The sequence below is a fragment of the Aulostomus chinensis genome, chromosome 10, assembly GCF_037954235.1.
Source record: "Aulostomus chinensis isolate RoL2024-O1b breed Wild chromosome 10, RoL_Achi_v1.0, whole genome shotgun sequence".
Taxonomy (NCBI): Eukaryota; Metazoa; Chordata; class Actinopteri; order Syngnathiformes; family Aulostomidae; genus Aulostomus; species Aulostomus chinensis.
Genome location: NC_141329.1, coordinates 28,692,199 through 28,714,603, shown reverse-complemented (window position 1 = coordinate 28,714,603; position 22,405 = coordinate 28,692,199). Strand labels below are relative to the sequence as shown.

The 22,405-nt window shown below is 49.6% G+C and overlaps 2 protein-coding genes and 3 non-coding genes across 6 annotated transcripts; all 5 read left to right on the top strand.

The window, feature by feature from the left end:
* The first annotated feature begins 7 nt into the window (after positions 1-7).
* On the top strand, positions 8-10,513 carry atg16l1 (ATG16 autophagy related 16-like 1 (S. cerevisiae)). 2 transcript variants are annotated; one of them, XM_086216931.1, is made up of 21 exons: positions 8-212; positions 877-988; positions 1,065-1,158; positions 1,545-1,650; positions 2,384-2,457; positions 3,037-3,106; positions 3,600-3,781; positions 3,859-3,924; positions 3,997-4,083; positions 4,240-4,299; positions 4,438-4,482; positions 5,829-5,931; positions 6,637-6,742; positions 7,485-7,555; positions 7,880-7,951; positions 8,557-8,677; positions 8,766-8,871; positions 8,947-9,096; positions 9,176-9,223; positions 9,582-9,683; positions 9,793-10,513. In XM_086216931.1, the coding sequence occupies exons 2-21, from the start codon at positions 883-885 to the stop codon at positions 9,884-9,886; spliced, it is 1,863 nt and encodes a 620-aa protein (XP_086073057.1). In that variant the 5' UTR covers positions 8-212; positions 877-882; the 3' UTR covers positions 9,887-10,513. The 2 variants fall into 2 exon arrangements, with proteins under 2 accessions (XP_086073057.1, XP_086073058.1); XM_086216932.1 differs by lacking the exon at positions 4,438-4,482 and having other exon boundaries at positions 9-212; positions 9,793-10,511.
* On the top strand, positions 6,267-6,550 carry LOC147255193 (small Cajal body-specific RNA 6). Its single transcript, XR_015118346.1, has one exon.
* On the top strand, positions 7,057-7,340 carry LOC147255192 (small Cajal body-specific RNA 6). Its single transcript, XR_015118347.1, has one exon.
* On the top strand, positions 8,102-8,378 carry LOC147255191 (small Cajal body-specific RNA 6). The gene has a single exon (XR_015118348.1).
* Positions 10,514-11,534: 1,021 nt separating the features above from the next.
* Positions 11,535-21,863, top strand: LOC147255189 (S-arrestin-like). The gene is made up of 16 exons (XM_086216967.1): positions 11,535-11,619; positions 12,407-12,468; positions 13,680-13,740; positions 13,843-13,887; positions 14,033-14,232; positions 14,475-14,534; positions 15,042-15,109; positions 15,190-15,325; positions 15,771-15,855; positions 15,938-16,010; positions 16,647-16,784; positions 18,934-19,011; positions 19,155-19,169; positions 19,262-19,314; positions 20,592-20,601; positions 21,000-21,863. Exons 2-16 carry the CDS (start codon positions 12,421-12,423, stop codon positions 21,088-21,090), a joined length of 1,161 nt encoding a protein of 386 aa, XP_086073093.1. The 5' UTR covers positions 11,535-11,619; positions 12,407-12,420; the 3' UTR covers positions 21,091-21,863.
* The last annotated feature ends 542 nt before the right edge of the window (positions 21,864-22,405 follow it).

The window sequence follows — 22,405 nt, the reverse complement described above, 5'->3', positions numbered from 1 at the left end:
AAGACGCCGCCTTTCGTCATCTCCCTGCGACCGCCCAGGAAGCGCGCCGCCGGATCCAAAATGGAGGTGAACTGCAGCGAAGCTGATGTCGGTTAAATCAACAAGGAAGAGAGGACATTACAACACCGGGACCCCAAGACAGTGAGGCCGCGGTTAACGGCGAGTTGGTGGAGGTCAGGAGCCGCCGCCCGGGACGCGGAAGGACTGTGCGGGTACGTTTGAGCTAACTCTGCCCGCTGCAGCTCCCGCCCGAGCTAGCATGCTAACATGTTGAGTCACGGGTGTTTGTGTGCCGGAAAGTGCAGTCTAGAGCAGTAGCATTTACCGGGGTGACGGCACCAGCCACTGAACGTGGGTAAATCTTAACCGGTTTTGTCTTTGAACGGTGTACGGGCTCGCGTGCTGCCGTTCGTGTTGATCCTGTATTAGTAGCCGCTAATGCTAACTGCACACAGCAACAACGCAGCTGGAGGTGAGAGCTTCGACGCCGTGTGGCAGGGCAGTCTCACCTTTGTGTCCACCTGCGTGAAATGTTAGTGACGTCAAACCTCAGATGTGAGTTCATTTTTATGACGTGACGGTTGCTGCATGTTGCTGGGTGGTTGGTGCGTCAGTCGACGGGTCTTTTTAATAACTGCGCACAAATGTGAGGGTGGTCATAGTCGCCCCCCCCCCCCCCCCACACACACACACACACACCATTTGGCTCCCACCCCTCTGATGTGTTGGTGCTGCTCTGCTCGCCGCTCAGTCAGCGTGAGTTTTTTTGTGTTAAGTCAGACATCCGTGCGTCATCGTTCCTGGTAGCAACCATGTAACAAAGTTACTGAGTTTAGACTTGTGTCCTTACACACCGTGTGTGTGTGTGTCCCTTAGGTGGTCATGGCGGAGCGGCGAGTGGAGTGCACGTGGAAGAGACACATCTCGGAGCAGTTGAAGCTCAGAGACCGAGTGCAGAGACACGCCTTCGAGGAGATCATCCACCAGTGTGAGTGTCCGCCCCCGTCATCTTCAGGAAGTTCTGTCTCTGCTGTTTTAAACACACTTGGACTCGTGTGTTCCAGATCACCGTCTGCTGGAGAAGTCGGACCTGCAGGCCGTCCTGTCCGAGAGATATCAGCCTGACAAGTATGATGTCCAGCGAGGACACGAGTCTGGGTGAGGCCTCCGTCACAGCCGCGGTCTTTTCTGATCACCAACAGGGATAATTGATCCCGTCGGAGGCTTGACGCCAGCGCAGCTTCCCGTAAGAACCGGAACGTTTCAACGCGCCAGCGAAGCATCATTTGCTGTAGTCTCTGGCAGGTAGGGAGGCGGGACTTGGTTGTAGGTAAACCAGCTGCCGCCACTTCCTGAATCAGACCAGCACGCTAGCACCAGTGTGTGGAAGGAGGTTGGTCACTGGTACTGGCGCTGAGTGATGACTATAACACCACTATAAGGGCTGCTGTTGATGCTGCCGACGTGCAGCCTGGGAGGCGAGCCTGTGGTGGCTCAGGAAGTGCCTGCGCCTCTGTAACCCAGCATCCTGCGCTGTGTTTCAGCTCGACGGGGGACTCGAGCCGGGGCGAGGTGCTGCAGCAGGAAATGGCTCAGATGAGAATCAAACACCAGGAGGAGCTGACGGAGCTGCACAAGAAGCGAGGAGAGGTCAGTCCTCTTCAGCTGACACAGGAAGTGGCGGGGGGGGGTTGAAATACTCCGTTATTTTATGTGTAGTAAAACGGAGGGGTGGACACAAGCGCTCTGTGAAGCAGCTCCAGCTGCGACCGAGCCCAGCGACTCCCCGGTCGGTTCAGCTGCTCAACGTGAGGTTTCTGCTCCTGGAGACGCCGCTACTCTGCTGGCGTCGGACAGAAGCAGAGGTTTTGTTTTCCTTGAGGTTGTGGTCAACGTCCCCATCAGGTCTTTGGGTCCCGATCCAAGTTGTGATGGAGTCTGACACGAGTGTTTATTCAAACGTGGGGTTTCCCTTCAGTCGCGCCATGGAAGAGCCGCTGTAACGCTGGATCCATGTGGGTCAGATTTTACCCTCAGACACCTTCTGCTCGGCTGTGCCGTCATCGATCCCTCCCATCAGGTGGTCTGCTGGGCTGCTTGCGCCGCCGCAGCAGATTGAACTCAACTGTTGAGTCCAAACCAAACTGAAGTCTGCTTGTTTTCTTGGTATTTGAGACGTTTCTAGAAAACAATGAGGCTGTTTTCTATCTGTGTCCTGTGATTTTTATCATCTGGTCACCACATCCTGATCCTCCTACACATCTGTTTGGTTGGCGTCCACATTTCCAGCCCAGGCAGAGTTGGTGACAGGACCTGGTCCTTGAGCATCCTGGAAAGTCCTGAAAAACTTTTGTCAGTTGTTGTTTTGGTTTCTTTCCTGCAGCTGGCGCAGACTGTGATCGAGCTGAACAACCAGATCCAACAGAAGGACAAAGAGATCCAGAGCAACGAGGCCAAGTGAGTACGCGCACACACACACACGCGCGCACACACACGCACATGCACACACACACTACTCGTCTATGTGGTATTTGAGGCGCCTGACATCGGCCAAAACTTGCAACATTCACCCAGAACTTGTGTTCACATCAACGCCAGAAAAGAGGAACTGATTAGTGCCAGTGATTTCTGCAGGTCATGTGACCTGGGAGTGTATGCAGAGGAAATTTTGACGGAAAAAATTAATGTCAGCAGGGTTTTTTTGTTGTTGGGGTATTTCTTTTTTTCTTCTTTTTTCTTTTTTGGCATGTGGGTGTGGCTAGAGTCCTTGTTAGCACGGTGGCTATTAGTGATCACACTGGCTGAGAGGGAGGAAGTGCTGGCGTTGGCTGCAGTGCGTGACGTGTTTGTGACGTGTTCAGTGCTCTAAGAGTCTGCCTGGCGTTCATAATTGTGAACTATTTTCCCTCCCAGCATGTGGAGGCCGTGTCACTGGATATCCAGTGTGTGTTTTAACAGCAGTTCATGGTTCTGTTGTTGCTGCTCATTGGGAAAAAAAAAAAAAAAAAAGTGTGACACATGGCTCATTGGTTTCAGGATGTCGGAGTACCAGCAGCAGATCGCCAGCCTGGAGGGAGACTGTCGCGAGCTGAGGAGTTGCCTGCAGGTAGGAAGTCACCTGGACCAATCAGGTCCACTCGCAGGGAAACATGCAAATAACCAGAAGACTCCAGTCAGCTGCAGGCTGCAGAGGTGTCTGCCCGCTTGCGCTCCCTCTCCCCCTCCCCCCTTCCTCCATTGCCAGCTCTTTCTACCGCTCAAATCTTCAGCTCGTCTGATATGAGGAGGGACAGTCCGTGGCCGGCTGCAGGCGTTTGTTTCAAGCGTCTGAGCGTCCATGAATGTGTGTGTTTGTAATTGAGAATTGTCCACTTGTTGATTGTGTTGATCTGCTGCATATCTGATCCATGTCTGTCTTGGGGGAGGACGTCCCTCTTCTGTGTCCCCCTGTGGTTCAAAAGTGATTTTAGGAGGTTGGTCCTGCCGTGGTCCAGGGTCAGGACAGATGATGTTGCACTGTTCAGGTGGTAGAACCCTGATGCCTGAGCAGATCGCTGCTGAAACGTGGTGGTCAGTTTTGACTTCCTGTGTCCCTGCAGGATCTAGAGCGAGCCAACCAGACCTTGAAGGACGAGTATGACGCCCTCCAGATCACCTTCAGCGCTCTAGAGGAGAAACTGAGGAAAACCACGGAGGACAACCAGGAGCTGGTGTCGCGCTGGATGGCTGAGAAAGCCCAGGAGGCCAACAGGCTCAACGCAGAGAACGAGAAGGACAACAGGTAGATGATGTCACAGCTGCCGGTAGGAGGACGAGGTCCCCGATTCCTCTGATTGACACTGTGGCGTTGCATTTCAGACGCAGACAAGCTAAACTGCAGAAGGAGCTGGCCGACGCCGCCAAAGAGCCGCTACCGCTGGACCCGTCAGTCGACTTAGTAACCCTCTCATTTTTGCTGCTGGTGTCACAGAGGTGCTGACTGGCTTCTCTCCTCAGGGACGATGACATCGAAGTTCTGGCAGAGGATGCTGGGAAGGGAGGCGGAGAGACCTCCCCAAACCGACTGCCCAGCAGAACCCCAAGGTGAGAGCAGCTGCCAGCTCCAACCACAGACCTGCGGCTGCTACCTGTCACATGGTTCCTGTAGTGTGTCATTGTTCGTATCAAGATAAGAGGAACCGCCCTCTTCCAGTGTCTCGTGGTCAAATTGCTTCAGTTTCCTGTTTTTATTTTTTGCAGCAAGAAAATCTCCCAGCCCCCCCCTGGTGGTCTCCTGGACTCCATCTCCAACATATTTGGGTGCGTAGCTCCAGCCGTCCCGTGTCCATGGTCCTGACGGGTCAGTCCTGGTCTGTTGGGGGAGGGTCTTTCCTGCTCTTTTGGGGGAGGGTCTTTCTTGTCCATATGGTGATTGACTTCCCGTCTGTGTGTCTGCAGCGTGTCTGAGTGTGCTCAGCCTGGACTCCGCCCACCACTCTCCAGGTGAAGCATCGTGTGTGTTCACCCGTTCACTCTGGCAGCAGTTTGATTGACAGGAGACAGACTAACTGTGGGTGGAGCCACAGCTTCTGTTCCTCCCTTTGGGGGAAGTCATATTGCGATCATGTAGAAATTACCTTCGACGTTGATGTTAAAGCACTAGTCTGTCTCTTCAGTACCTCTGATTGGCTGATGGCTTGTCTGTTGAGTTGTCAATCAACGGGCTGGCAGCGTGAACACTGTGACGTTTGTAGTGGCGTGACTGTTACTAAATCCGTAATGATTGGCAGGATTGATCCTGTGCGGTTGCTGCTTCTACACTGTTTGCCTTCGGTAACGTTTCTGTAGCTGCTGATGGTTCCTCTCTAGAACGCTCATCAACTCTCGTCTCGGTGGATTCGTTCCAGCGTCCGAGGGAGGGCTGGGGTCAATCGAATCATCTGAGTATTTCCTGGTTCACTTCCTGTATCTCTTTCTCCACGGTTCCCAGCTAATCATGTGACTGTTAATTAGTAAAATACAAATTCATTCTTTAAAAAGCAGCTGCTGCCGGGAGTTAATAGCTGGTGTGGTTTTCCTGTGATGACATAATCCAGCAGAAAGCTGATTGGTTGGAAGTCCTTCCAGGTTAAACCTGCTGATTATTGTGGCCAAAAATAGAAGCTGTTATCATTTTGACATTGAGACGGTTATGAGAAATGGCGCCGTGATGTCACGCTACCGCCCAAACATCCTGTGATGCTTCAGTGTCTGTTCTAAGTAAAGAAATGCAGTGTGATGCAACTCATGACCTTCAACCACGGTGACCAGAAACATCAAAGCTTTCACATTCGGGAGCGTCTCCGTGGGGGCGGCGGGGGAGGGCTGGCAGGCAGCGTCCACGTTTGGGACTGAATTGAAAATATTAACTACTTGAACACAAATCAAACACCTGATTGAGTTGAACCACAACTTCCTTCACACACACACAAGCAGTGACCCCCCCTCCCTCTGTAGCCTCATACTGAGGGTCAGAACGGCGCCACAGTCACGTGACATGGCTGTAGGCTTAGCTAAAGGTGATGATGAACCGGATCAGGACCGAACCATGCGAGTCAATATTGGCGATGGTGAGCAACAAGTCCCATCACACTTCTCATTTAGAGCAGCACATTGATGAAAACCGCTGAAGTGCACCAGACGGCGTGGGCGTGGTCCGTCACCTGCTGTGTGGAGCAGAGTAGATGTCTTAGCTAAAGATGATCGACCTCCTCGCCTTGGTCGGGACGCGACCAGCAGGCTAGTTCACCCTCCACAAGTCAGCGAAAAGACACTGATTACTGTGTTTGACTCCTCATTCTCCTCGGCAGGCGTCGAACAGCGAACTCCTTCAGCACATCGCCAGAAAACCCTGAGGCTCCGTCAGGAGGGTGTGCCGAGGTGCGGGTTCCATCAACTGCACTGCACGTCTTCGTAAGTGTCCCCCAGTCAGCTGAGAGCCCAAATCAGGTCCCTGATGGACTGGCAGAGCTTACACTCTCACACACACACACACACACACTACTCCACGGTATTTGAGGCGCCTGACATCGGCCACAACTTACAACATTCACCCAGAATTTGTGTTCACATCAACACCAGAAAAGAGGAACTGGTTGGTGCCTGTGATTTCTGCAGGGTCATGTGACACACACTTAAATGCTGATCATGATCACCGGCTCTTAATTTCCTCCCATGATGCATCTCTTCTGGCCTCGCACCATTGTCTGTGAATCTGACAGGAAATGTTGTGTGTTTTGAGCCCCAAAGGTCAGTGATGAGCTGTAAAAGGTCTGATTACCCACAATCCCCCTCCCCACCCGCTCTGGCTCCAGCAGCTCCGCCTCTATGCTCCTATTAAGCTCTAGCAGTGCAGGAATAGTCCAAGGAGCTGCTGACACTAACAGGATGTGACATCACAAGCTGAGTCTGTGCAGAGGTCCCACAGCCTCAATGTGATGATGATTGACATCTAACAGAACCAATCAGATCGGAGGGTCACAGGGTGAGGGAGGAGGAGGTGGAGCTGATCTCAAGTTTTCAAGCTGAGACCTCCATTAATATGAAGGTTCCTGCAGGGATGTTTTAAAATCGGCGTGATTGTCAGGTAGGTGTGTGTGTGTGTGTGTGTGTTTTCAGGAAGCCCATGATGGTGAGGTGAACGCTGTGAGGTTCAGTCCAGGCTCTCGTCTCCTAGCAACAGGAGGGATGGACCGCAGGGTGAAGCTGTGGGAGGTGGTGTCTGGTGAGAATCGAAGGCTGACACATCCACGCACTTAGAAACACACACACACACACACACACACCCTTGTGCCATTGATCCTGATGGGTTCTAGAGGAGGAGGTTCTAGAACACATGCGGGTCAATGGCACAAGCCAGGATCCAGACGTGTTCTAGAGGAGGAGCTTCTCAGTCCTGTCAGACCCAGCAGGGCTCGGCGGGTCCCCGGGCCTCCACGGTGTGGTGGGGACTCGTCCATCGCTGTCTGATGGCTGCTCAGAGACACGCGTGTCCCTCTCAGCCGCGTTGTTGCGTCCTGCTGTTCGAGATGTGATGAAGGTCAGTGATGAGCTGTAAAAGGTCTGATTACCCACAATCCCCCTCCCCACCCGCTCTGGCTCCAGCAGCTCCGCCTCTATGCTCCTATTAAGCTCTAGCAGTGCAGGAATAGTCCCAGGAGCTGCTGACACTAACAGGATGTGACATCACAAGCTGAGTCTGTGCAGAGGTCCCACAGCCTCAATGTGATGATGATTGACATCTAACAGAACCAATCAGATCGGAGGGTCACAGGGTGAGGGAGGAGGAGGTGGAGCTGATCTCAAGTTTTCAAGCTGAGACCTTCTGAAACATCATGAAGCTCCAGAGACGTCGACTTGTTGAAGCTCTCGCCACTCTTGATTGGTGACATCAGACGCTGGTTTTGTTTCTGTTGTTTCCTGGAGGTGGAACTTGAGAGTCGCTCTGTTTTTCTCTCTGTTTGCAGGTCACTGTGAGCCTAAAGGAGCTCTGACTGGCAGCAACGCCGGAATCACCAGTATAGAATTTGACAGCACCGTAAGTGGACTTGAAACATGCCTGCATGGTGGGCAGGGTTAAGCCGGGGGACCAGGTTTTATGACCCACTGCTATGCTGCCATACACTCTTAGATCCAGTAGATACAGTGGGTCACGAATGACTAATGCCCCCCCCCCCCCACACACACACACACACACACACACACACCCTCCACCAGGAAGCTGCTGCTGTTGCTGGGCTGAGTGCTGGGATGTGAGGCGATCCTCCCTGGTTCACAGCCTGGGGGGGACCCCTCAGGATCTGGTGCAGGTTGTTCTGATCAGCTAAGTGTCAGTGTTTAACGTTGAGCCGTGTGCCGTCAGGGTTCCTACCTGCTGGCCGCCTCCAACGACTTCGCCAGTCGGATCTGGACCGTTGACGACTACAGGCTGAGGGTGAGTGGCAGCAGGCGCACGCCGGTGCCAAAACATTCCTGCTCACACAAAACGCCACATTTATCAAACTGCTAAAGTGTGGTAAAAATACTTTTGTCAACTAAACTTGAAGGTTTGCAACTTGACCTCTTAAACCGTTTCAAGGTGTTTGGTCAGTGATGTGATGTAAAAGGTCTGATGCTCAGATGCTCCGCCCTCCAGCCACCATTTTGGCTCCCAGCAGCACCGGTTCTCTGCTCCCATCACGCTCTAGTCGTGCAGCAATGGTCCTGGGGCTGCTGACAGACAGGATGTGACATCACTGTGTGGGTCTGAGCTGAGGTACCGCAGGCTCTATGTGGTTGACATCCAACAGAACGAAATCGGCAAGGAGTGCCAGGCTGAGGGGGCGGGGCCTGGGTAGTGATCTCACCTTTCTACTGAGACCTCGTTGCTCCTCCGACCCGCTGCTGCTGAAATGCAGCAAAGACCATGTTTGTGTGTGGGTGTGGTTTTGTAGCCTATTGGAGATCTTTTCTGGTGTAAACACAAACCTTCTCAGGACCTAATAATAGTATTAACAAACCTGTGTGTGTGTGTGTGTGTGTGTGTGTGTGTGTGTCCAGCACACCCTGACGGGTCACAGTGGGAAGGTTCTGTCCGCTCGTTTCCTATTGGACAACGCTCGCATTGTCTCGGGGAGCTACGACCGCACACTCAAACTGTGGGACCTCCGCAGCAAAGTCTGTACGTGATTGGTTATTTTGGCTGGATGATGTCATCGTCTCCACCTGTCGGGGCCTCGGTGAGCCATCGTCATCTCTCTCTTGTGCAGGTATGAAGACGGTGTTCGCCGGTTCCAGCTGTAACGACATCGTCTGTACGGAGCAGTGCGTCATGAGTGGACACTTTGATAAGAAGGTTCGGTTCTGGGACATCAGGTGAGGGTGTTGGACCGGCTCAGGTCCCGGCCGCTGGAGGCCCACAGCTGTGTTGACGTTGTCCCGCTGTTGCAGAGCGGAGAGTATAGTGCATGAGCTGGAGCTGCTGGGCAGAGTGACATCTTTGGACCTGAACCACGACCGCACCGAGCTGCTGACCTGCTCCAGAGACGACCTGGTGAAGATCGTGGACCTGCGCACCAACGCCATCAGGCAGACATTCAGGTTTGTCCTCGGTCCTGCTGAGAGTCTCCGTAGCGCTGCTGTTGGACTGCGTCTCACCTGCTGCTGTTGTCCTCTTCAGTGCTCAGGGCTTCAAGTGTGGCGCTGACTGGACCCGAGTAACCTTCAGGTGGGTTTCTGGTTTCCTCTGAACGGATAAACACCAGCAGCTGACTGGTGTGTCTGCTGCCTCTAGTGGCCAAGATGAGCAGCTACACAAACAGAAGCTGGGGTGGTTTGTGTTTGGTCCGTTGTTACGGTGCTTCGAAGTGGTGGCGTTCTCTCACCTCTCATTAGAACCCTAACCTGGGAGTTTCGAAGTGTGAATCTGAGTGTTTTTCAGGCTTTTATTGTCTGACTTCTATTTCCAGTATCAGATACTTCGTCAAGCTAAACCGCTCAGCTACTGGGCTTTTATTGTGAAGCAACAGCAGGAAGTGATGTCTTTGATCGATGAGCCGTCGTGAGTGACTGTGTTCTGTTTTCAGTCCCGACGGAAGCTACGTGGCTGGAGGATCAGCAGATGGAGCTCTGTACATTTGGAACGTTCTGACGGGGAAAGTGGACCGAAGCCTGGACCGAAACCACAAGTAAGAACCGGACTCATGAGGGGGAGAACCGGGCTGATGGGGGGGGCTTCTCTGGTGCTCAACTTTTTTATTTCTGTTTGCTGTAACTTGATGTTCTTCATGTCTGCAGCACCGCCATCAACTCGGTGTCGTGGTCGCCATCGGGGACGTACGTCGCCAGCGTGGAGAAAGGCAGTAAGACCATCCTGTGGTCCGACCTGTGATCGGCTGATTGGCGGCGCTGGACTTTTGTGTGTGTTGGACAATGAAATGTTGCACGCCGCAGCACACGGGACTGAAACTGCTCAGACGGACAGAAACACGCTCGCTGACGACCGGCGTCGACCTTGAATCTGTTGAGAGGCTTTTAACGTTTAAGTGTGAAGAGAGACGGAACGTGAAGGCAGCATCAGCTGATGCAAACTGACGGACTTCACAACTCTGTGTGTGTGTGTGTGTGTGTGTGTGTGTGTGTGCGCGTCTGTGTGTAAGAGAGAGAGAAAGAGAGGGAATCTGTGCATCAAGAATAAAATCCAGATAATCGAGGCCTACATTTATCTCTGTCTGTTTGTGGAGAAGGTTTGGTTCTGGTCCAGGTTCTGGGTCTCGGCCCCTGGCCTCAGATGCTGCTTCACTCAAGTACAGCAGTTAGAATTCTTTCTCTCCTGGCTTGTCACTTTTTGAATATTTCTTTTAAACGTTCTTAAACTTTGAGTGAATCGGCATAAAATGTGCATAACTTTCCACGCGTGCCCTTTGGCGCCTCCTCTGGCCTGGAGCTGCTGTTTACCAGGGTGAACTACACTTCCCATGAACACCAGTGCCTCATGCTGCAAAGCACTTGATCTGCCTGAAAAGACTGAAGTGAGATAAATGAATAATAAATAAATATGACAAGAATAGCAAAGGTGTTGGTGTGAGACTCCGAGTGACCGTCCAGCAGCTCTGAGTTCTGGGGCGATGCACCTGAGGTGGGAGGCTCGGCGCCGGTTCTGATCTGTGTTCTGATTTCTTACCTCTGAGTGCGTGGCGGCTCCCAGCCAATGCAGCAGTGCCACCTGGCTCTCAGGTTGATGCAGCGTCTGGAGAGACATGGAGACTGTGTGTGTGTGTGTGTGTGTGTGTGTGTGTGTGTGTGTGTGTGTGTTGGACATTCCAGCTGGTCCTCACAGCTTCAAAGGCCTGGTTCAGATCAAGACCTGGTTTTAGGGTCAAGTGCAGAATGCAGTACAATTGAGCCATGAAAGTCCTCACAGAGACATAAGAGCAAGTGTGTGTGTGTGTTAAGCTGCTGATGTCAGCACTCAGACCGCTGAGTCTGACTGAGTCCAATTTATCGGCTCAGAGTTCTGCTGATCACCGGTGATGTAACGGCTGATGACATCACAACAGTATCCATGGAGATTTCCACGGGAAAGGCTGCGACAGTGGGGCTCGACTGGCCCCTCAGTGGCCCCCCAGCCTCGTGTTTGGAGGGTGGGACCCCTGTGTTAATTTCTCCTGAGTTTATTTTATTTTAGGTTCTTTGTTTCAAAATGACTTCAGACTTAAATCAACCTTTTGCCAACTTTCTGGTTTAAAAAGGTTTTGGCTTTGATTTAAGGTTGTGAAGTAAAATCAATAAATGATTAATAACAATAATTATTATTATCATCATGATGATGATGATTATTATTATCATGATGATGATGATTATTATTACCAGCTTTTTTCCAGGAAATTCACAAGATTTCTCTCCAAGATGAAGCTGCTTATTAACCCTCGGGTTGCTGAGTGGTTGTCCTACATCCCTGAGGGTATCAGGGTATCTTGTCTGTCCAGCTTTGTGTGTGTGTGTGTGTTCATTCTGTAATAATCCGCGTGCTGACCAGGCTGCGTGTGTGTGTGTGTTATAAATGCAGCTCCGTGGGCTGATCAGCTGGTGTTAACCTGCCTCGTCCTTCAGCTGCAGCTTCAGGTCAGTCTGTTTCTTTTCTCTCTGAACCTCCGACCAGCCGCAGCCTCCTCGAGCTCCTTTTGGTGACAGAGATGAACTCTGAAACGATTCAGCAGCTCTGCGACGCGCAACATCAGCGTCACGTTGAAAAATCATGAAGTTGCAACAGCGGAGGAGCAAACCTGCTCTTTGAAAGTAGCAAAGAGGTTTGACGGATTCTGCTGCAGGCCTGCTGGGTGTGATTGACTGTGTTCCATGTCCTCGTCCCCTCGGTGCGTCCCACTGAGACATTAAGTGGTCGTGGGACAGTACGGCAGCCCCGAGGGGCCACGCCGATACAAACCTTTAATTGAAGCTGCAGCCTGGGGGTCCACAAGGACCCGGAGGTCTTGGATGAGTACCAATGTTTCACAGACGAGGACGACCTGGGCGCTTTGCTCTGATGTGGAGGGAAGTGCCAGGCTCCAGAGGGTGGACGCCAACAGAGCGTCTGAAATACTTCAACCCGTGTGTTTTACTGCGCTGTACTACTGTGACTACTGCAAAAACTATGTCTTAAGTTACAAAGCTGGCCTTGAAATGATGGCAGGGCCAATAACACGCATGACAGGAAGCACTGAAAATGCTCGTCCCGGTCCCGTGTATTTATCCACATGTAACCAGCGGGACTGCCTATGACACGTGATCTTGGGCGCCGCGCCTCTTGTCATGACTTCCTCTCATAAAGGAAGCAGCAGCCGACTGAAGGAGGACAGTTTCCTCTTTGGAAACCCCTTTGTTGAATGGCGTCCTGTCTTCTGTCCCGCAGGTGGAGACGCCATCATGAGTCCTAAACATGTCGTGTTCAAGAAAGTGTCCCGCGACAAGTCGGTGAGTTCCTCAACCTTCCCGCATCATCGATGTGGTGCAACACAAAAGCCTCGTGTACGGAGGCCCTGACACGTCAACACACCGACACCGCCTGAACCCCCCCCCCCCCCCAGCCTCCGCTGCTGGGACGGCGTTTCCATCAACAACGATCAAACAAACACAGGGACGACAAAACCGAGACTCGGCGCCGGAGGATCGAATCTGTTTGATTTTCCTCTGGTTTTTGGTTTTGTTGTAGTATTTGTTTGTGTACTTGGTTTTGTTGTAGTATTTGTTTGTGTACTTGGTTGTGTTGTCAGTATTTGGTTGTGTACTTGGTTGTGTTGTTAGTATTTGTTTGTGTACTTGGTTGTGTTGTCAGTATTTGTTTGTGTACTTGGTTTTGTTGTTAGTATTTGTTTGTGTACTTGGCTGTGTTGTCAGTATTTGGTTGAGTATTTAGTTTGTTGTCAGTATTTGGTTGTGTATTTTGTTGTGTTGTCAGTATTTGGTTGTGTACTTGGTTGTGTTGTCAGTATTTGGTTGAGTATTTGGTTTTGTTGTTAGTATTTGTGTATTTTCTCATGATGTGAGTATTTGGTTGTGTATTTTGTTTTGTGAGTATTTGGTTGTGTATTTTGTTTTGTGAGTACTTGGTTGTGTATTTTGTCGTGTTGTGAGTATTTGGTTGTGTATTTTGTCGTGTTGTGAGTACTTGGTTGTGTATTTGTCTTGTTGTGAGTAGTTGGTTGTGTATTTGTCTTGTTGTGAGTACTTGGTTGTGTATTTGTCTTGTTGTGAGTACTTGGTTGTGTATTTTGTCTTGTTGTGAGTACTTGGTTGTGTATTTGTCTTGTTGTGAGTATTTGGTTGTGTATTTTGTCTTGTTGTGAGTACTTGGTTGTGTATTTGTCTTGTTGTGAGTACTTGGTTGTGTATTTGTCTTGTTGTGAGTAGTTGGTTGTGTATTTGTCTTGTTGTGAGTAGTTGGTTGTGTATTTGTCTTGTTGTGAGTACTTGGTTGTGTATTTGTCTTGTTGTGAGTACTTGGTTGTGTATTTGTCTTGTTGTGAGTACTTGGTTGTGTGTCCTTGCCCTCTGTCTGCCTGCTCTCCTGGCTCGTGGCGTGCGTGTTGACCTCTCAGGGCCACCGTACCTTCCTTGTCGCAGCAGAGTGCAGAGAAGTCACTGTTATGCTAATGAGGCTCTGAAGCTCCGCCCCTGTGTTTCAGGTGGCTGTCTACATGGCCAGGAGGGACTTTGTGGATCACTGTGATCACGTGGATCCAGTCGGTGAGTTGATTCCTCAAACAAACCCTAGACATCAGACTACTTTCACAAACTCAAAGCAGTGTGAACACATGAACCCCCACCCCCCCTCTGCCCCCTCCCCAGACGGAGTGGTTGTCATTGACCCGCTCCAGCTGAAAGGACAAAAAGGTAAATTCTCTTTCAATAATAAATAAGAATTTTGTGGAAAAGATTACTGGCTCTGCCACCCAGTGGCCATCAGTGTTACTGCAGCCCCTGTTGGCATAGCAGACATTATGGTCCCTCAGACTGCCTCCTGTCCTCCCGTCCTCAGTGTACGTGATGCTGTCGTGTACTTTCCGCTATGGCCGTCAGGACATGGACGTGATGGGCGTGGCTTTCAGGCGGGACCTGTTCCTGGTGACCCGGCAGGTTTACCCTGAGCTGCAGGACAAAGAAAAGCTGACACACACCAAAATCCAGGAGAAGCTGCTGCGGAAGCTGGGGGACAATGCGTACCCCTTCTTCTTTGAGGTCCAGACCAAGACGTGCTAGACACTTCTGTGGTTTCATTCGCCTTTTGAATATGAAGTCATTATTTGAAATCCTCTCTAAACTAATAAGAAAACTTGGAAGCAAGTTTTTCAAAGGAGATGTAGATGATTGACAGTTGCATGTCGCCTGTGTTCCTCTGGAGGTGTCACGTCCCTCCATTGTTCAGTTTGTTCCTTATTATCAGAGCAGCCGTCGGTGACAACTTCCTGTTTGGTTTTCAGTTTCCAGACAACCTGCCGTGTTCCGTGGCGCTGCAGCCGGGACCGTCGGACGTGGGGAAGGTCAGTGACAGCGTTCTCTGCTGCTCAGCTACAGAAGCCCGGAGAGGCCAAAACCGCCTCTTAGATGATGGCGACGGCGCCACTGCGACTGTCAGCTGGAGTCACTTCAGTCCACTGGATTACAGTAATCTACTACTTCGAGGGAGTATCAGAGTAGTCCAACACGTTTCTGATAATATTTCAGTAATTTTTATACTTTTACTCTGTAATGTGTCAGTGAGAAGCTGCAGGCTGCTTACCGGTCTGTTCAGTGTTGATGCCGCCATGTTGTGTCACATGATGCTGTTGACCAATCAGAGCTGCCGCAGGAAGCAGCCTCAGGCGGGAGGACTCCTGGGTCGTGGAGTTTTGTTACTCATTTTAGGGTTTCACAAGGAAAAATACTTTATTGATCCCTTTAATGGTACCACAACATGAATGTGTACATGTACACAAAAATACTACAAATGTATAAACAGCTCAGCAACTATCGGTGCGAAACTGAGTCTCAGTCGTTTGTGGTTCCAGAAATGTGCAGTGGAGTTCGAGGTGAAGGCGTTCCGCGCCGAGGACCAGGGCGAGAACATCAACAAACAGTGAGTTCCCCCGCCAGTAGGAGGAGTCGCTCCACCGTGTTGTTGTGCGGGTTTTTATGGTGTATTTGTGGTGTCTGCAGGAGCTCGGTCCGCCTCGCCATCCGTAAGATCCAGTTCAGCCCGGAGAACAGTCAGGTGGTTCCTGAAGCCGACATGACCTTCGAGTTCCTGATGTCAGAAAAACCTCTGCACGTCAAACTGAGTCTCACCAAAGAGGTTCGGCGTCCTCCTGTCACGCGCGTGCTATCAATGTAGCATCAGTGTTTGTGTCTCCAGGTGGTCATGTGACTTCCCGACACGACCCGAAGAGGTTCAGGTCACCATCAAGGTTCTTCTCAGTTCATGTGTGTGAGAGGTCGTGACCCCGGGCCTGACCGCTGATGGTGTGTGTGTGTGTGTGTGTGTGTGTGTGTGTGTGTGAGAGGTTGTGACCCCGGACCTGACTGCTGCTGATGGTGTGTGTGTGTGTGTGTGTGTGTGTGTGTGTGTGAGAGGTCGTGACCCCGGGCCTGACTGCTGCTGATGGTGTGTGTGTGTGTGTGTGTGTGTGTGTGTGTGTGTGTGTGTGTGTGTGTGTGTGTGAGAGGTCGTGACCCCGGGCCTGACTGCTGCTGATGGTGTGTGTGTGTGTGTGTGTGTGTGTGTGTGTGTGTGTGTGTAGACGTTCTACCATGGCGAGCCAGTCAAGGCCAACGTGGAGATCACCAACTCCTCCAGCAGGAACATCAAAGACATCAGTGTATCAGGTGACATCACATCACGCATAGTAAAGTGGGAGGAGCTTGTCTACCAAGAGCAGGGTCCTCAATGTTTGTTCTGTGCCTGCAGTGGATCAGGTGACCAACGTGGTTCTCTACTCCAACGACAAATACGTCAAGTCTGTGGCCAAAGAAGAAACCTGGTGAGTTTCTGGCGTCTTTGCTCCGGCCGGTGACCTTCAGACCCCCAGATCAGCACTGTGGGGTTCGGAGGCCGCAGGAAGTGATGCGTGTGTCACATGGAGGGATGGAAAATGGAGTTTGTGTTGTGATTTCAATTAGAAACAATCGTCGACTTCTACAGGGCAGGAGTGCATCAGTTCACTTCCTCCTCCTCGCTCATGCAAATTGAGAAGAGAGGCAGATGAAAATGATCGTTCTGTTTGATTTCTCCTCTCATTGTTCACCTTTTATTATTATGATCCTTATTATCTTTATTATTATTATCCTGATTATTATCTTTATTATTATTATCCTTATTATTATCTTTATTATTATTATCCTGATTATTATCAATATTATATGGTTATTGTTATTATATTATTATTATTATTAAGAATATTATTATCTTTATTATAAATGTAATTATCTTGTCATTTACATGATCAACATCAATTGATCAAACAAAAGCAAACACCACTCTTGTGTCAGTGGAAACAAAGAATCAACCCACACCTGACGCTCCACCTGGTGACCACTCGCGGCGCCGGGTCGGTGTCCCGCCCGGGGGAATCAGACGGTGGTTGACAGTGGCGCTCACGCTGATGTCTGTGTTCCAGCGACTGCGTCCCTGCCGGCACGAGTCTGAAGAAGGAGTACACGCTGTATCCTCTGCTGGCCTACAACAAGGAGAGACGAGGGCTCGCGCTGGACGGACGACTCAAGCACGAGGACACCAACCTGGCTTCGTCCAGCATGTGAGACGCTCAGAGACACCAGATCATTGACAGCCGTGCGCGTGTTGCTTCCCACGACCACCGAGGGGGAACGATGCCACATGGCAGTGCGAATATTCTCACCTGACACAACCACTTCCTGTTGGCCACATGGTGTCGCCAAAGTGTTGTGGCGTTGGGAGTGATTTTAAGTGGGACTTTCCCACCCAGTCGAGACCTGGAAATGAACGTTTCCTTTGAGAAACTTAAAACCAAAAGATGACGAACGAACGAATGAATGAATAACTGAATGAACGAATGAATGAATGAATAACTGAATGAATGAATGAATGAATGAATAACTGAATGAACGAACGAGTGAATGAACGAGTGAATGAATAACTGAATGAATGAATGAACGAATGAATGAATGAATAACTGAATGAATGAATAACTGAATGAACGAATGAATGAATAACTGAATGAATGAACGAAAGAATGAACGAGTGAATGAATAACTGAATGAACGAATGAGTGAATGAATGAATGAACGAATGAATGAATAACTGAATGAACGAATGAGTGAATGAATAACTGAACGAATGAGTGAATGAATAACTGAACGAACGAATGAGTGAATGAATAACTGAACGAACGAATGAGTGAATGACTAACTGAATGAACGAATGAGTGAATGACTAACTGAATGAACGAATGAATGAATGAATGAATAACTGAATGAACGAATGAGTGAATGAATAACTGAACGAACGAATGAGTGAATGAATAACTGAACGAACGAATGAGTGAATGAATAACTGAACGAACGAATGAGTGAATGAATAACTGAATGAACGAATGAGTGAATGAATAACTGAATGAACGAATGAATGAATGAATAACTGAATGAATGAATGAATAACTGAATGAACGAATGAGTGAATGAATAACTGAATGAACGAATGAGTGAATGACTAACTGAATGAACGAATGAGTGAATGACTAACTGCATGAACGAATGAATGAATGAATGCAGGCTATCAAAGCGCACCTCATCTTCAGCTGAGGTGTGGAGGAAGTTCTCTTCTACGCACTGCGTGTGGCATCGTGGGATCTAGAAGGAGGAGCCGCTGCAATGAAATCACCCATGGTTGGTCACATGATAAATGTCCATGATGAGTTGATGAGAGCGCAGCACGGCGGTGCTGTGACCAGCGCGGTGACCTCACAGCAAGAAGGTTGTGGTTGGAGCCCCAGCCGTCTCTCTATCCGTCCATCATCTCTCTGTCTGTCTCTCTATCTGTCCATCATATCCTCGTCTGTCTGTCTCTATCCGTCCATCATCTGTCTGTCTGTCTCTCTATCCGTCCATCATCTCTCTGTCTGTCTCTCTATCCGTCCATCATCTCTCTGTCTGTCTCTCTCTGTCCATCACATCCTCGTCTGTCTGTCTCTATCCGTCCATCATCTCTCTGTCTCTGTCTCTGTCCGTCCATCATCTCTCTGTCTGTCTCTCTATCCGTCCATCATCTCTGTCTGTCTGTCTCTATCCGTCCATCATCTGTCTGTCTGTCTCTCTATCCGTCCATCATCTCTCTGTCTGTCTCTCTATCCGTCCATCATCTCTCTGTCTGTCTCTCTCTGTCCATCACGTCCTCGTCTGTCTGTCTCTATCCGTCCATCATCTGTCTGTCTGTCTCTATCTGTCTCTATCCGTCCATCATCTCTCTGTCTCTGTCTCTATCCGTCCATCATCTCTCTGTCTGTCTCTCTATCCGTCCATCATCTCTGTCTGTCTGTCTCTATCCGTCCATCATCTCTCTGTCTGTCTCTCTATCTGTCCATCATATCCTCTTCTGTCTGTCTCTATCCGTCCATCATCTGTCTGTCTGTCTCTCTATCCGTCCATCATCTCTCTGTCTGTCTCTCTATCCGTCCATCATCTCTCTGTCTGTCTCTCTCTGTCCATCACATCCTCGTCTGTCTGTCTCTATCCGTCCATCATCTGTCTGTCTGTCTCTATCTGTCTCTGTCTCTATCCGTCCATCATCTCTCTGTCTCTGTCTCTATCCGTCCATCATCTCTCTGTCTGTCTCTCTATCCGTCCATCATCTCTGTCTGTCTGCCCTATCTGTCTGTCTGTCTCTATCCGTCCATCATCTGTCCGTCTGTCTGTCTGTCTGTCCATCAGTGTGAAGCAGGAAGTGCTGAAGGAGGTTCAGGGAATGTTGGTGTCTTACAAGGTGGTGGTGAGGATGATGGCGTCTGGGTGAGTCTGACAACAAGCTCCTCCCACATCCTTACACATGCACACACACACACACACACAGGAGGGTAGCAATGAATGAATGGATGTCATTGGTAACACAAACCATCATCGTCTCTTTGTTCTCTGCTTCTGTTCACCTTCAGAGCGATCGGGTCCAGGTATGACCCCTCCCCACACACACACACACACACACACACGTATGCACGCACACTATTTGAAAGGTTCATTTGTTTGTGTGTGTGTGTTTCAGCGAGGTTTCCCTTGACGTTCCCTTCAAGCTGATGCATCCTAAACCCGACGCAGGTACGACCGCCGTCCTGCTGCTCTTCACCCTGAGCTCAATCGCTTCGCTCATCGGGGCGTAAACACGAATGTCTGAGTTGGTTCTTCGTGCTTCAGGTGGTCAGAACTCGGACTAAACTCAGACACGGTCGTATCAGAAGTACATTTGTCATAAGTATGATTGATTGACAGCAGCTTAGTGGGTGTGTCAGTGTTTGATTGACAGCAGCTGGACTGGCGTTGGATTTGTTAAAGGAGGTGTGGAGGAATTTTCGCTGTCTTAAATCAATTTCCTCCAAAATGTAACGGTCTCTTGGTTTGCCAAGGCTCCGCCCCTCTGACGCCAAGCCAAGTCTGTTGTTCTCTCTGCCAGGTCTGAACTGTTGATGACCTCAGGGGTGTGTGTGTGTGTGTGTGTGTGTGTGTGTGTGTGTGTGTGTGTGTGTGTGTGTGTGTGTGTGTGTGTGTGTGTGTGTGTACTTGGTTTTGGTTGTCTTTTGGAGACCTGATATAAACACCACCTTATCAGGACCCCTGGTCCTCATGGGGACCAAAGACCTGGTCCTGATGCAGCAGAACTTCATTCATGAACACCTGTTCAAAGGTAGAGTGAAGGTGTAACCTGCAGTTAGCTTGAGGTTGAGGTGAGGCACCAACTGGCTTGGGTTAGGAGATTCACATGAGTGGAAGTCACTGGAATGTCCTAATAAGGATAGCTATGCAAACGTGTGTGTGTGTGTGTGTGTGTGTGTGTGTGTGTGTGTGTGTGTGTGTGTGTGTGTGTACTAATCTATATTGATCTGCAATCTGGATGATAATCTTCAGGGTGTGACGAGTCTTGTTTAGATGATGTCAGCAATACACAGCAAGCTGATTAACACACACTCACACACACACACACTCACTCACACACACACACACACACATCCATGTGAGGCCCCTCAGTGACGTCATTCATCCGTCTGAACCTTAACTTGAACGTTCAACACACCTGAATCATTCCCCTTCTGCTCAGATTGAACAGAGTAAAGTAGGTCTGGATGGATATGTATTATATTATGTAGTACATTATGTAGTACATAGTATATTATAATAACATACTCCGCACCACACGTGACATGCTACAGGCTTCTAGCTACATGCCAGTCAGTTCTCGACAGTCAGCTGGTTCTTGTATGTCAGACGCTGAAGCGTGACTGTTAGCTGCTGTTGTTGATGCGAGGCCGAGTTTGCGTGAATATTAACGGGTGGTTGTTTGTCCCTCCATCGACCTCCATCTTTCCCTGCCGGAACTTCAGCCAAGGACGGGTGAGTTCTCTCTGATTTATGATTCAGAACTTTTCATTGGGTGAGTTTCAACCTCCACGAGTCAAACATCCGCTGGGACTCAGCAGCCAGTAACCTGCCAGATCAGGTGACCACCAAGGTTCCTGGTCATCCTGGATTCTGTCATCAAGTTATTGTGTCACCTGAGACGTTCAGGAAGCGGCAGATGGCGGGTCGTAACATGACCGCAGTTTTGCCTTTCACCTGATTACATAACCAACAACACCGAGTTCCTGTCTGATCCTCCTGCTGCTCCTACCTCACATGGACAGAATGTCTGGGGCTCACCCAAAGAATGCTGCCTACATTACCCATGATGCAGCTCAAGCAGCACTGTGATGCTACTAGCATGAGTTTACCTGTCCATCTGTGTCCTGCAGTGAGTCCGACGACATGGTCTTTGAGGAGTTCAAGCGCGCCTACCTGAAGGGGGTGATTGGAGACGACGAGGAGTCTCCCACTGATGCGTGAGGAAGAGTTAAGATGGCCGCCGCAGGCCAGACATGTCTGTCACCATCGCAAGACGAAGGCTAACAACACATGCCAAATCCCAACTACTGGCTACATACGACATTCTACACACTACATACAAGAGGCCTCGCTCATGCACACATTCATGCACTGTTAGTTGAGGCTGTCAAGGAAGGAACCTGCTGACAGGGAGCAATAATAGTCCATGCTACATACTACATGCTACTTAACATACAACATCGACATTTGACATCCTATATGTTACACAAGATATGCAACATTCCACATACAACATTCAGCAGACTCTCTACTAACCCTACTTCAGACATGACTCAGCTACGTACAACTGTGCATGCTAATATATACTTGATGCTCCATGCTAAGCTACGTGCTACATCTTAAATGCTAATGCTACTTGTTGCAGTGAGTTGACGCCAAGCTCTTACTTGTTTGTTTATGGATTGTATCTCCCACAATGCACAGCTCGGAGGAACTGAGAATTCAACCTAAACATGGCAGCGGGTTCCGTTTTGTAGTTTTTGTCACAAATGATTTTATGATCATTCTGACGTACGAAAAGTTAGATATCACGTTTATGAGTGTAAATCTGCTTTTAAATGTTATTAGTTGGTTGTGATGATATTGAGAAAACTGCTTCTCCTGTTAGTTTGTTTCAGGTAGACATGCAAAGGTCAGAGGTCAGAATTTAATGTAGTGGAAATTGCAGTTTAAGCCCTGACGTGAATCATGTGAATAAAGAATTGATAAACAAAGTTTCCTGACTCACTGATCTTCCTGGACTGGAATAAAAGAAACATTGATGTTTTGCCATGTGGACGTCATCTGATTCCAAGCTTGAAATCAAGAAATGTTTTGTTCCCAGAACGTTTCTGCAATGCACAAATTTGTTCTGACCTTCAAGAGGAATTTTTAACCCTCAAATTAGTGTCACAGACAGAAGTGAAGCCCGACGGTTGCTTGTTGCTCCTCTTGCTACCTGTCAATCAGCCAGACTGGCAGGGGAAGAGGACGGAGGAGGTTCCAGGCTCTCATCTCGTCTCCTTGGCTCCACAAAGCGATACGGAAGTGCCGATTGGATGAATGAGATATCAATCAAAAGGTCAGCATTTGGCGGCCATCTTAAGACCGTTATTCATTTGAAATGTTGAGAGAACGAGCACAGATGCTGCAGCAGCTCCTGGACATTTCTGAATATAACAACACGTTCTGGACATCTTTGACTGGATGTGGTTGTCTGGACCTTTGGGGAGGTAAGGGGTGACCTCTCTTCAGTCTTGAGACGAAGTAGCGTTTA